The following is a 13,162-nucleotide window of genomic DNA, read 5'->3' as shown; positions in this document are numbered from 1 at the left end:
GAATCCATCAACAAATACAACCATTTTAAAAATGAAATTACAAAGTCTTAAAATAATATCATCAACATTTTAATGTCAGCCAGTTGAAATCATTATACAAATAACATAATTATAATTCAAGGGGTATATTGCCCATACTCACGAGGGCTAGTCACTTGTGAGCAGGTGCAAAGAAAAGACGTCAATAAAATCTAGAACATGTTTATTGTTTAACATTTGGTCAGTTTGGAAGTGGTGGTGATGGTGGTGGTGTGCGCCAGACCTGTGATGGAAGAAAGAACTTCCATCATCCTGCTGCGGTAGGTTTCTAGAATTGATTGCGAAGTACCACTTTATTCTATGGCACAGATTTCTGAGTGGATAATATTTTTTTCTGAACTGCGAGGACAAATAGCATGGTGTACAGTAGTTAACCTTGAACTCACCCAATTTTCCTAAAACAATTAGAGCCTGATTATGTGTAGCTCTTTATATTCTGACCCATGCGTAAATCTCTGCTTACACACCGGTCGGAATTACGAGTTAAAAGATATTTAACGCATCCGATTATTATCGGGTGCATTAAATACCTCAAGCTTCGTTAAATTTTGTAAGGTCAAACTCGTCAAAATTTAACAGGGAATACGTATAAGGTATTTTCCATATCATGCAGACTTTGAAGTGTTAAATACACAAATCCGCATTTTATTCCCAAATAGCTTGTAATAGGTGCTATTTATTGCACCCGATAAAGAACGAACCCCAGGGTACTGTTATTTACCAGGTGTGATGAATATCATCTTTACTGGTAATCAGACCCTTAGACTAAACCATATTTCCCAAATGCAGGGAGCGAAAACGCAAATTCTTACATGTGTCTTGGACATGTAGACTAATTACTTAATACTGGGAAGTGGTGACCGCAAGACTGAGGCAGAGAGCGGCCATCAAGATTGAGAAGTCTGTAAAACACTGCCTGTGGGGTAACCGTATCATTCTAAAACACAAAAAACAAGCATTGGCATAGCCAATAGGTCTCGCCTTTGGGACCTTATAAGTGTTTAGCCATGCAACACTTGCATAACTAAATACTTATAAGGTCCCAAAAGCGAGACCTATTGGTAATGCCAAGCAGCCGTGTGGCCGCGAAAGTCAAAGTGAAAGTGATCGCGATCAAACATCAAAGCGGTAAAGCACGGCGCTCGCGCACATGCACTGTAGCTCTAGGCTGACCTGGTAGCACTTTTTGGAACCCTCTCAATAAGTCTTGCCAGACCAGCGCATGCGCTGGGTCAGGCGAGACCTAAAAAGGAGGCAACATAGGTTTGCTGCTCTGGTGTTGCTGCTTAGTAAACGTAGAATAGCAGTATACTGGCTTTCACCCAGGGCCCCCACAGTGCCTACATGGGAACGAGATGTAGTGCAATGGATCGAAGCAGAGGAGCAGCCCTGATCTTTGCATGTCATGGTGCCTCTACCATTGTATGGTTGGCATATTCATTAATGTATTCTCTCAAGCCAATGACTCTGCATTGACGGCCCCTACCCACCTACCTCCTGTACAACAAATGATCTGTGACAGGCCAGTCCAGCACAGATGGGAGAAACTTAAATGTGATCAATAAAATGCTTGAATTAATCTGTGCACTGGTAATTATTTCTCGGATGTGACCCTGCCCGTAATTTCTTTGGCTTTTTATGCCACTACAGAGTGTGATCAACCATATGGAGATCAGTTGTGCCACAGCCCCAATATGGTCAACCCCCCCCCCCCCCCCTTCTCCAAGGGAGCAGTTTCAACCTTGTTTGGGCCTCATCAGCAAGGTGAAACTTAAGACCTGTGGCAAAGAAAGCATGGGACACACATCTTAGCAGAAGTGTCACACTTAAAGTATCTCACTGAGAAAAATAAGTGTGGATGAAATGCTTGTGTTAGTCCCAGCCACAGATAATTACTATTGACCGCTAAACAGACCATCATATTTTGCTCACTGTGGAACTGAAAACCGGGTCTAACCATGGCGAAGAGCACCGTATCCGAAGCAATTTAAAAACCTTAAGTTTCCCCTTTTAAAAATCCCGAATGATCTGATTTGTAATTGCTGCAGATGTGGATGCCACAAAAACTTTAGGAACCTCCGATGCTCTGGTCGTTGCAGGAGGGCTCATCTGTTAACACAGCTGGTTCCATCCTGAGCATTTTTCTCATATAGTCCTCTCAAATACTCAATATTGAATAGCGAGTTGTCCTTAAGTGAACCCTGAATGGATGAGGTTTTACTTTTTTTTTTTTTTTGTTTTAAATGTTGGTATTTTAATTAGATGATGGCTTTCCTGCAAGTGTGCTGTTGGCATTTAGATAGTATTTTGTTGCCAGGTGATTTATGGCAGCAGATAGTTTGGAACAATGTTGGCTGGGCATGTGCCTCAAAGTGGTTTCCTTCGAACTGAATTAGTGTTTTTTTTTTCTTTGTATTAATGAAGAAGCTGCATTGATTACACAAGAAAACCTTCTCTGCTTTCATTTATTTGTAATAAAGATTATTACACCAGTCGGGCTTTTACTCTGGGTTCTATTCCTCCCTAAGGTTAGTAGGCAGTATATGTTGTGGGTACTGTCATTTTCCAGTGATTAATGCAAAAACAACAGTTGATGGATAGAATGCAGAACAATGTCATACAGTCACCCCAGTACAGAGATCTGGGCCATCACTTGTGTGTCTTTTGCTTTCTCGCCCTAAGTGCACCAGGTATGCCCCCACAGTGGGTCCTGAGCTCAGTGTGCCACTGGAATCAAGCTATCCTGGCTGAAGAGGGGTGAACCCCGAAACCAGTCCTTGGATGCTTGTTTCCGGTCCAGGGAGGACCTGGCTTGGCAGTTCGGGCTGGACTGTTCCCATGAGGCACAGGGTCAAGACTGATTTGCATATGGCCAGGTCTAAACTGGGGTGGCATGATGAGCAAAAGAATGATGGATTCAACCCAGATTTCTTGACTGGGGTGAATGTTTTTATTTGCTCTGCATTCCGTCCATCACTTGTGTGTCTTTTATTTTCCAGTGATTCCCTGGGGTCTTTTGTATTTTTGTGTTGTGATTGGATCAGCCAAGAGTGCTCTCAATTCCTCAGCTTGGACAGGCAGTGAATGCTTATTCCTGGAATTGGTATAGTTAGATAGGTTTGAGAGGAGCTAGGCTAGTAGAGAGGAACTTAGACACAGCTCCATTCCACTATCGTACAAAATGACCTCGATTGACTGTTTTGACAAAGTCGTCACTGGAAACCAGAACTGAGCAATAGTGCTGAGACAGAGAGGAAATTTAGAGGTGTTTTACTTAGGGAATGTGGTCCGTCACGGCCAGGTATAAAATATCCACACTGCTACATACAACTTTCAGGTCAAAGTGTTGCTTTGAAATTGCTGAGCTACCGAGTAGTGTTGACTCTGGCTTTAAAGCCTGTTTCATCTTTTCTGAAAAGCTACTCTTAAGAGCCTGATTAGGAGTGGGTCGGTTACTTCTGAGCTATGCATAAAACCCTGTTTACGCATGGGTCAGAATTATGAGTTTTTGAGGTATTTAACACATCTGATAATTATCAGAGGTGTTAAATAACTCCATCTTCATTAAATTTTGGCAGGTTAAATCTGCTGCAATTTGATGGCGAAAGCACTAGGGTATTTATCGTATCAAGTGGATTTTGGTGCGTTAAACATCAGAATTCTAAAGTTATTCCCACAAATTCGTAATCACACCTGTTAAATAACATAATCCGTGGTATTTCTTTTATCAGATGTGTTAAATAACACTTAGGGGTCGATTGGGATGGCGGGTGGATGACTGCCGCCGGGTAGGCGGTGGCAACTGCCGGTCCGGCGACTGCCATACGCCCACTGTCAAAAGCCAGGAAACCGCCGGTCGTGACCGTGGCGTTGTGATTTTCCGCCTGCCACATTTCCGCCGGTTGCAGTCTGCTAGCGATTAGGATGCCGGCGGTAGCCAGCCTTTTCGCTGTGGTGGGACCGCCATTGAAAGGCTGGCGGAGACTGGTTCCGGGGGCCCAATCCGGGCCCCCAATGTGTTTGTGTGGATGTGGGTGCACTGGGAGGGGTACCCTTGGTACCCCCCTACATTTGCCTGTACCAGGTGGTAGGCTCTGTCTAGTGCCTGCCATGCAGGGAATTGCAGGACCTGCTCCTTTTCACATCGCGGCAGTGCTGCTGGCAGCAGCAACTGCCGCAATGTTAACTGCCGGAATCCGACCGCTACCATGGAGGTCGGAGTGATTTTCCGACCGCCATCCTAATCGACCCCTAAAACTTGTAATCAGGATCAAAGTATCCGTTCTAATCCATACAGCCTATGTTGTCGATTTGGTGTCTTTTCAATCATTAAATATACTCTTTTACAGTAACTTAGTGTAGGAATCTTATGATGTTTATATCGGAGTGTTTATTAGCTGTAATGGTGCTTGGTGTTGCTGTTCCTGTTTCACTTCAGTTTATCAAGCTATGGATGACTGGGATAAGGGTTGAATACTTCACAAAAACCTGTTTCAACTTTAGGCACTAGATTATTTTGGCTATGAGGCCACAGCTTCCATCTAGACTGAGACTTCTCCCACTTTCCTCTTTCTAGTTTGTAAACAGCTATTCTAACACTGCATGGCAAGAACAAATATTTTAGATTCCTCACTCACCCATAATGAAAAAGTAGGTCCCTAAAAGTGAGCAGAGCAAGTACAGGGGTCATCTAATTAAAGAAATGGTAAAGAGGCTATACTACCTAGGAGGGATAAACAAAAGTTGACAAGGCAAGTCATCAAATAAGAAGCAGGCAAATGTGTGTGGCAGCATAGCCAGCCAATGGTAAGCAATAGGCGGGTTGCAAGCTGTTTTAGGTTCTTGGTAACCTCACTATGTCTTCCGCACCCAGACAGATTGTGCAGTATGGTAGGCTCGACCCAAAAATCAGAAAAGTACTTAACAACTGTATTGTTAAGTCCACCATACAAGATGTCATAGTGCATTATGTAGTTGTTTGTGAGTGCACTAGATATATACACAAAAGAGAAGCCTCAAGTAAAAAACATTTGATATTCCTTCAAAAAGTGTGGGATATATGCACCACCCACCAGTTGTATTTGTAAGTCGGTGGGATGCCCCCCAGGGACATACAAAGAGGCATGAGTCCACTAGAGTTAGCTCATCAACAGAGCATGGGTGATGAGGTAAAATAGTCTTCTTAGAACAGATAATACATGAATGTAAGCTTACCTGGATTGGAAAACCTGTTTTGTTATTTTAAATTATATCCCATATGAAATTAGAAGGAATGGAAAATATACTAAACATACTAACACATTAATTATCAACTCAGTCATAAGCTATTATTAATTTCTAGGCCGGCCCCCTTATGACCTAGCTTTATAAGATTGAGAAAGTTGGATGCCTTTAAAATCCTACCATTTGATTGTCTCCACTGGGCCCTAGATCTTTAATCACAGTTAAACAAAAGTTTTGGTGTTGCAAAACGTGAAACGTTACCCACCCATCAACAGTTAAGTTGTAATTTGCCATGGGAAGATCTGCTTCAGTTGGATTGGAGGATAAGCAAGCTGAATGCCATTGCTTCTTTAGGAAAATGTTTTACTACTTCCAGGTTACATTGCAAGATCTCAGCATTGTCACCATGTTAAATGATATTAAATAAAATATGACTTGGATTACTGTCGCGTGTAGTTCTATATATTTTCCTTTTGTCTGTTCCTTGTTGGAAGCCCTTACAGTGATATTTTCTAGTAGTTTTTATACATGCTCATTCTCACAGGTAGATTCATTTTTGTACCCTTTCCATTTTAGTTGATCACGTGGTTCCAGAGCCCGGGACTAGCTTACTCAGTGCGTTCGACCAGTGGAGAGAGTGGGCGGATAGCAAGTCCTGCTGCGATTACTCCCTGCATGTGGATATCACAGAGTGGCATAAAGGTATCCAGGAGGAGATGGAGGCTCTTGTTAAAGACCACGGTAAGCCTTCTCATTCTCAAACTGTCATTTGTTCCAAATGCACAAGAGTTGATGCTCCTTAATAAGAGTTGTTTTTCACTCTTAAGAGGGAATAAAAGGTTATGGGCTGCCGGCGGGGAATTTTCATACCAAAAGCTCTTGTTGAGAAACAGAGGTGATTTCTAAATGGTTCTTGGTGTTCGTATTAATGGGAATGCTGAGGGATTGTACTAGATTGCGTTTCTAGTAATAGAATCTGAAGGACGTCCCCTTTCAGTTCTGTGGAGTGATTTTCATTTTGACACCTTAATTTCCTATTTATTTAGCACTTAAACTCTAGAGTACACTTGGGCCCTGGCTCTCTCCCATTTTCAGTGCATGGATGCTGCACTACAATGGTGGGACCAAAACTGCATTATAAGTATGGCATAACACATACTGTTTTTCAGTTAGTGTGGCAATCCTTCCAGGGGACTCTCACACTCCATATAGGTGGTGTGAAGAACTCGAAGAGGTTGGGAAGTACCCAGATGCACCACTGTTTCTGCCCTGTCCCAGGCAACCTATTACGCTTGATCCAGTTATTAAGGCCTCCAGAAGGGCTGGAAATCACATAGAAGTTAAATGCAATTAGAGGAACCAAATTGTATCTTGCACTGATGACTATCAAACCTTTGATTCTTGTTTCACTTCCTGTCCTGTCACAGAAGTTCTGTGCAGCTTGTTTGCACCTTGGGCTTGAACAAGTTAGATCTGACACATTGCACCAATGGATTAAGCACACTTCCCTGTCTCCCGAGTTTAATATCAGTGCATCTGTGAGCTCTTTTCTTGATCTCCTGAGGATCCTGTTCTAGTCAGTGGTTACTGAGGAGCAATCTTTATAGGTATTGCCATTTGCCTGTGTTGTCCTAGAATAATTGATATTATTACACTTGAGGTAGATAACTACATTTCTCCTTGGTGCACACAGCTCTCTGGGTGTAGCAAAGTCAAACAGTGTAGGCCAACAATAGGAGGGTAACCGATACTAGAAACTCATATACAGCTTGACAAAGTTCACTGTAGAGGCTTTCATGGGCTTGGAAAAATCGTTTAAGGCCAAGAGTTGTGGTTGGCTTTTGCCACAGTCTCGGCTCGAAAAGACCTAACCAACTCCTGACTCCTTCCCAGCCATTGAATGCAAGTCAGTGGACAAAGGCCCTCATTGCAAAGATTGAAGGAAACCAGTATCCAGAGTGTTAAAGTGCAGGACACTGGAAGGGAGCCAGTATCCAGAGTTTTTAGGCGCAGGACTCTGGGGGCGTTGAGTGGTACTGGTCTCTGTCAAGTCCACCTCCCTTGTCACCCTTCAGCAATAATCCTGTGGGGAGGTAACTTCTGAGAAACAAATGATCTATAATAGGTGGTGCTAATCTGTTTGTTCTTGCACCAGATTTTGGAGCTATGGGAGTGTACACCAGCAACTCCAGTGAAGTATGCCGTTACTAGTAGTCCGTTTCCTCAGGGGTTCTGTTCTTCAAGGATCTCTTGTGGCTGAGCCACTCTCTGGCAAGCTTGGCCTCATGATATAAAGGTCTCAAACTTGTGGTTTTTGCGTTCAAGAGCAACTGCATTTTAAATTGGACCACCCTGCTCCAACATCAGCTGATCAATGTGTGGAAATCCCCAACCTGTTTTCATGCTTTTTTGCTTTGAGTATCAGGCTGAAGGTGTTTGAGGAGGTAGCTTTGGCTTCTTTTAGACCATTCACTCAACAGGAACATCTGAGTCAATACCAGCAATCACACATTTGCCTCTGCTAAAGCTGGCAGTGACTATTGAGCTACCTCCCACATGATCATCCAGTAGAAGAAATTGCCAACTGATCCAACGATCCAGATCCCCTCCTCGTATGAAGGATGTGCATGATACATGCGTAGTTAGACTCCAACCTGCCGGGTTGTTGAAGCATTGTCCATCAAGATAATGCCTCCCACAACCGAGATTGACAGCAATATGTATAATGTTTAGCAGCAGTACCATTTGCAAGATCATTCGCATCTTGCATACCCCATTGCTGTGCCTTCATGGAACAGATCCTCGATCTTGTATCGGAGCATGCATCACCTTAGCTACACATGCATTTGCCAGTCTCCAGGCAAGGTTGTGTTGGAGAGAGACAGCAATATTGGATTTTTAAAACTTATTATTCTTTGAAGGACTTTCATTTGGAATAAACCCTATCCAATACATTGCTTACAGTAAATAACAGCTACAGTAAAAAAAACTCATCAAAATTAAAAAAGGACTTTGTTTCATTTCAGTAAAAAAATATTATGTGCTCATAACATCCAACAAGGGGCATGCTCTTGAGGCTTTCTCCTGAGGGCATGCATTTTGGTGTGCAAGATCAGAGAGAACTGTTACTTACGTTTTTTTCCTTTCTATCTGCTGTTGAATTTCCCCATGCATAGAGACTGTGAGAAATTAGGATGTAGAAATAGGTTGAACTTGCCTTCATGGTAACCCAGTTAAACTTAGTACAAGCTTTACACCATCATCAACATCCTCTCTATCAACACACAAATGTACTCCCTTTGGAAGCAAAAACTCTGGCAAGGGTGTTTAACTGCTTATGGTACTGGGCTGTAACACCATGTATGCACTTAATGCAAGTTCTTCTGAGCCTCCACTATGGCAGAATTTGGAAATATCCCTCTGCATTCTTTAAAACACTTAATGACAAACTGCCACCACTTGAGAGCGCCATGGTTTGTCTGTTAAAATCAGTAGGCAAAGAGAATAGTGATCCGGCATCTTAACACACTTTTCAAACAAGCAACTAAAACACTGAAACAGAACCTCAATCTAAGATACATTAATGCATGGTAGTGAGCAAAACATGCTATTGAAATCATTGGCATCGTTACAGCTAAAGATTGTGATATCTTTTAATGTCATAAAGCCGGCTTATAGCTGTTGTAGTCTTTGAAACCAAAGAGGGTTCTGCAAATAGTCTGAAGGGGCTACTCCTTCCCCTTCGATAATACCCTCCCTCCATTCCACCTTCTTATGATCACACGACGGAGGATCATTTGGCACTTCTCTGCCAGGAAGTATTGGCTCTCTTGGCCAAGGGAGCTATAGAGAGGGTCCCTGTGCCAGAAGTAGGTTGTGGTTGTTATTCCCACTACTTTTTGGTACCCAAGAAGGACAGAGGCCTGCATCCTATCTTAGACCTCCGGGCCCTCAACTACTTCCTCCGGAAGGAGAAGTTCAAAATGTCACCCTAGCCTAAGTTCTGTCTCCACTCGTCCCAGAAGACGAGCTGGTGGCGTTGGACTTACAGGACGCTTATTTTCTTATCCACATTCTGCTGGCCCACAGACGTTACCTTCGGTTAACGGTGGGCCACTAGCACTTTCAGATCATTGACTTCTCTTTCGGCCATACCAGTGCCCCTCGAGTGTTCACAAAGGTGTTGGCAGTGGTCACAGCTCATCTGTGCAGATAAGCGGTCTCAGTCTTCCCCCTATCTCGACGACTGGCTGTTGAAGGCGGGCTCGCCCCAGGTTGTTGCCTCTCACCTCCAGACTATCCTTCCGGGATATTCGGGCTATGATACCGATGTTTCAGGATCTATTGCGGATTTCAGTGAGAATGACTGAGGCTGCTGGGCCTCATGGCCTCCTGCATCTTGTTGGTGGGTCATGCCAGATGGCATTTGTGGGCTCTGCAAGGGGACCTAAAGTTCCATTGGGCGCAGCATCAGGGGAAATCTTTCCGACTATGTCCAGATCTCTGAGGGAACTGTGCACCAACTGCAGTGGTGGCTAACCAACCAAGATTGGGTGAGAGGCAGATCCCTCTCACCTCCTCAATTAGATCGAACACTGATGACAAATGTGTCACTTCTGGGATGGGGCGGCCACCTGGGAGAGGCGAAGATGAGAGGCGTCTGGTCTCAGACGGAGTTCAGCCTCCATATAATCATTTTGGAGCTCGGGGCGATCAGACTGGCACTGAAAGCATTCCTTCCCTCTCTCAGGGGGAAAGTGGTGCAGGTGTTCACAGCAACACCACTGCCATGTGGTACTACAACAAACAGGGCGCGGTGGGGTCTCCACCTCTGTACATAGCTGAACATCAGGACATAACCCTAGTGGTTCAAAACCTGACAGAATCCCTGAACACCAGGGTGGACGAACTCCGCCGTCGGTGCCTAGTCTATCTCAAATGGTGTCTCCATCCGGAGGAGGCGCAAGGTCTCTTTCAGCGGTGGGGGGAGTCTTGGTTAGATCTGTTCGCCTCCGAAGAAAACGCGCAATGTCAGCAGTTTTGCGCGTTGGAGTTTCCAAGGTGACTCTCGCTTGGCAGCGCTTTGCGTCGCAAGTGGAGCTTCGGCCTCCTGTACCACTTCTGCCTAGAGTGCTCAAGAAGATCAAGTGCGACCAGGCTCAAGTCATTCTTGTAGCTCCGGAACGGGGGATGAAGAGTCTGGCACCCCGACCTTCTGAGCATGACCATGGATCCCCCGATCAGACTGCTGCTTCGGGAGGATCTTCTGTCGCAGCAGCAAATGGTTCTTCATCCAAACCTGTCCAGTCTCCACCTCCTTGCATGGAGATTGAGTGGAGGCAGTTGACGGCTTTCGACCTTTCTCCCGAAGTCTGTGATATTATCTTGGAAGTCAGAAGTCCCTCAACTAAAACAATGTATGCCTGTAGATGGAGCAAATGTGTGGCATGGTGTACAGCAAAGGCCGTTGACCCCTTCTCTACTCCTCTATCTGCGGTCCTTTTTATATATTTTTTCCTTGGTCCAGCAGCGATCTTCTTCTTTGGGCACTCTTAAAGCATACCTTGCAGCCATTTATGCTTTTCTTCATCTGCCAGATTAGCCTTCTTTATTCAAATCTCATATTGTTAAAAGATTCTTTAAGGGCCTTACTCATCTGTTTCCTCCATCTCCTTTTGGAATGCCCCATTGGGACTTCAATCCGGTTCTCACCTTTATGTGTGCTCCCTTCGAGCCTTATAACTGTCTCCTCCGGTTGCTATCTCTGAAAACAGACTTTGTTGCTGCCATACCTTCTGCTTTCAGGCTGAGCGAGCTGCAGGCTATATCTTCTAAGCCCCCTTTTCTGTCTGTCTATCCGGATAAAGTGGTGCTTCAGACCAAGCCTTCCTTTATCTTTTCCTGAGGTTGTCACGCCTTTTCATGTGGGACAATCTATCACTCTACCCATCTTTTATCCACCCCGCATCCCTCCAAGGAAGAGTCGAGACTCTATCTTCTAGACCCAAAACGTGCATTGTCTCTTTAGCTTGATCGGCTAAAAGACTTCCGGGTGGTTGATTCACTCTTCATTGGCTATGTGGGTGCCAAGAAATGTCAGGCTGTTCAGAAACTGATCTCCTGATGGGTTGTCCTTTGCATTAAAATATGCTATGCTGAAGAAGGACCTTCCTCTGGGGTTGCGTACTCATTCCACCAAAGCAACTGGGGCAACCACAGCATTAGCACGTGGAGTTCCAGTCCTTGACTTCTGTCAGGCAGCAACATGGGCATCCTTGCACACATTTACCAGACACTATTTCCTGGACAGCCAAGTCTGGAGGGATGGGTACTTTGCCCGTTCGGTCCTTTAGGACTTTCTGGTATGATCTTGGTTCGCAGACTCTCCTCCGGGAATGGTATGGCTGGGGTGTCTATTCTAAGGTAAGGAATCTACAACTAACAGTCTCTATCAGATGAACAAGTTACTTACCTTCGGCAACGATGTATCTGATAGAGACATATGTTAGTTGTAGATTCCTTACCGCCCCACCCATCCTCTCTGCTCTGTGAACTGATTTCTAGGGATAGGGCCTCCCTTAAAGGGCCTTAGTTTTGACTCACCAGTGGTCAGTGTCTTTCATAGCTCTGTGCTTCTGGTGTGGAAAGTAGTGTTAAGATCTGACATCAGCGTGCATGGGCGGCGTCTATGTAGTCCACTCTACGCCATCCCGGTGCCCACGTCAACGGACGTGGAGCTGACCGACGCCACCTAACGAAGCGCAGGTGTACTCCTGAAGAAAAAATCTCCGAATCCAGACTGACGCCTGGGGGAAATTCTAAGGTAAAGAATCTATAACTAACATATGTCTCTACCAGATACATTGTTACCGAAGGTAAGTAACTTGTTCTTCACACCTAATGCATTTCTCATGACCTCACCCTTGATATGACTGCTGCAATTGCAAATGTCATAAATAATCTTACAGATGAGACCACGCATCTGAATCCCCTTACTAATATGAATAAGATGACCCAATGCGCTATTATTTATTGATATGAGTACACCTTGTCATTTCATGATGTTGTTCTTCAGTATGGCCTTACTGGTATAAATATTGTGAGGTCTTAAGCACTGCATTTGGTGTGCAAGTTATCGTTTGCACGGCTTTTATGCCAGCTATGAATTGTGGAGGTAGCCATAATTAGTGTATTTCAGTGTTTTTTATATTTTGTTTTGTAACTATACTATCTAAATGAATTTCAGAGGTTTTGTTTGTGTTAAACCTACATCATGCTGTTGTAATCAAAGTTGACCATAGCTTCACTATAATTGTTTTTTTAAATGATGTACTATAACTAACTTATTCTAAATTATTCCTGTACTCACTGTGCAAGGCCATTGTTTGTGTGTAGTGGGGGTTGGTCTCGTGGCATGGCCTGCGGCCCAGCCATGTTCCCAACCTGCTTGGGGGGGGGGGGGGCATCTCTGGGGGTTTGCTGCAGTGTGTTGGCCCAACCGGTCTTTGGCCACCAATCCCCCTGCTCACAGTTGAAACCTTGCACAGCAGGGGTTGACCAACCCATCCTGTATAGGGCAGAAGAACATGCACCGCTAGGGTTCAATCAAGGGGCCCGTGGTAAATCCCGCTACATATGGCGAAAGGCCCGGCCTATGGCTAGACTTGCCCCCAACCTCCGTGGGCTAGCATCCTCTACTATGCACTGCCATCAAGCCTGGGCGGACTCCTTTTGAGAGGGGTTCTGAACCCTTTGAGGTTTGTGGGTCCTTGTTTGAACCCAGTCCTGACCCCGCAAACTCATCAAGTGGTACATACACCAGGGTTCATAAGTTTTGCCATGTGGTTCACAAACCATAGTTTCTTAGCCCCCTTTATTTTCCAACGAAAAGCTGTGATTG

At 44.6% G+C, this 13,162-nt stretch overlaps 1 protein-coding gene across 2 annotated transcripts in view; it reads left to right on the top strand.

The window, feature by feature from the left end:
- DPYSL2 (dihydropyrimidinase like 2) overlaps positions 1-13,162 on the top strand; it is a 408,396-nt gene that overhangs the window by 301,288 nt on the left and 93,946 nt on the right. For both annotated transcript variants that reach the window (XM_085632753.1, XM_085632754.1), the window contains one exon: positions 5,839-6,003. In XM_085632753.1, the coding sequence (XP_085488879.1) occupies positions 5,839-6,003 (165 nt within the window). The remainder of the gene's footprint in view (positions 1-5,838; positions 6,004-13,162) is intronic.

The sequence above is a fragment of the Triturus cristatus genome, chromosome 11, assembly GCF_964204655.1.
Source record: "Triturus cristatus chromosome 11, aTriCri1.1, whole genome shotgun sequence".
Classification (NCBI taxonomy): Eukaryota; Metazoa; Chordata; class Amphibia; order Caudata; family Salamandridae; genus Triturus; species Triturus cristatus.
The sequence above is the reverse complement of the archived record's forward strand: the minus strand, read 5'-3'. Positions and strand labels throughout refer to the sequence as shown.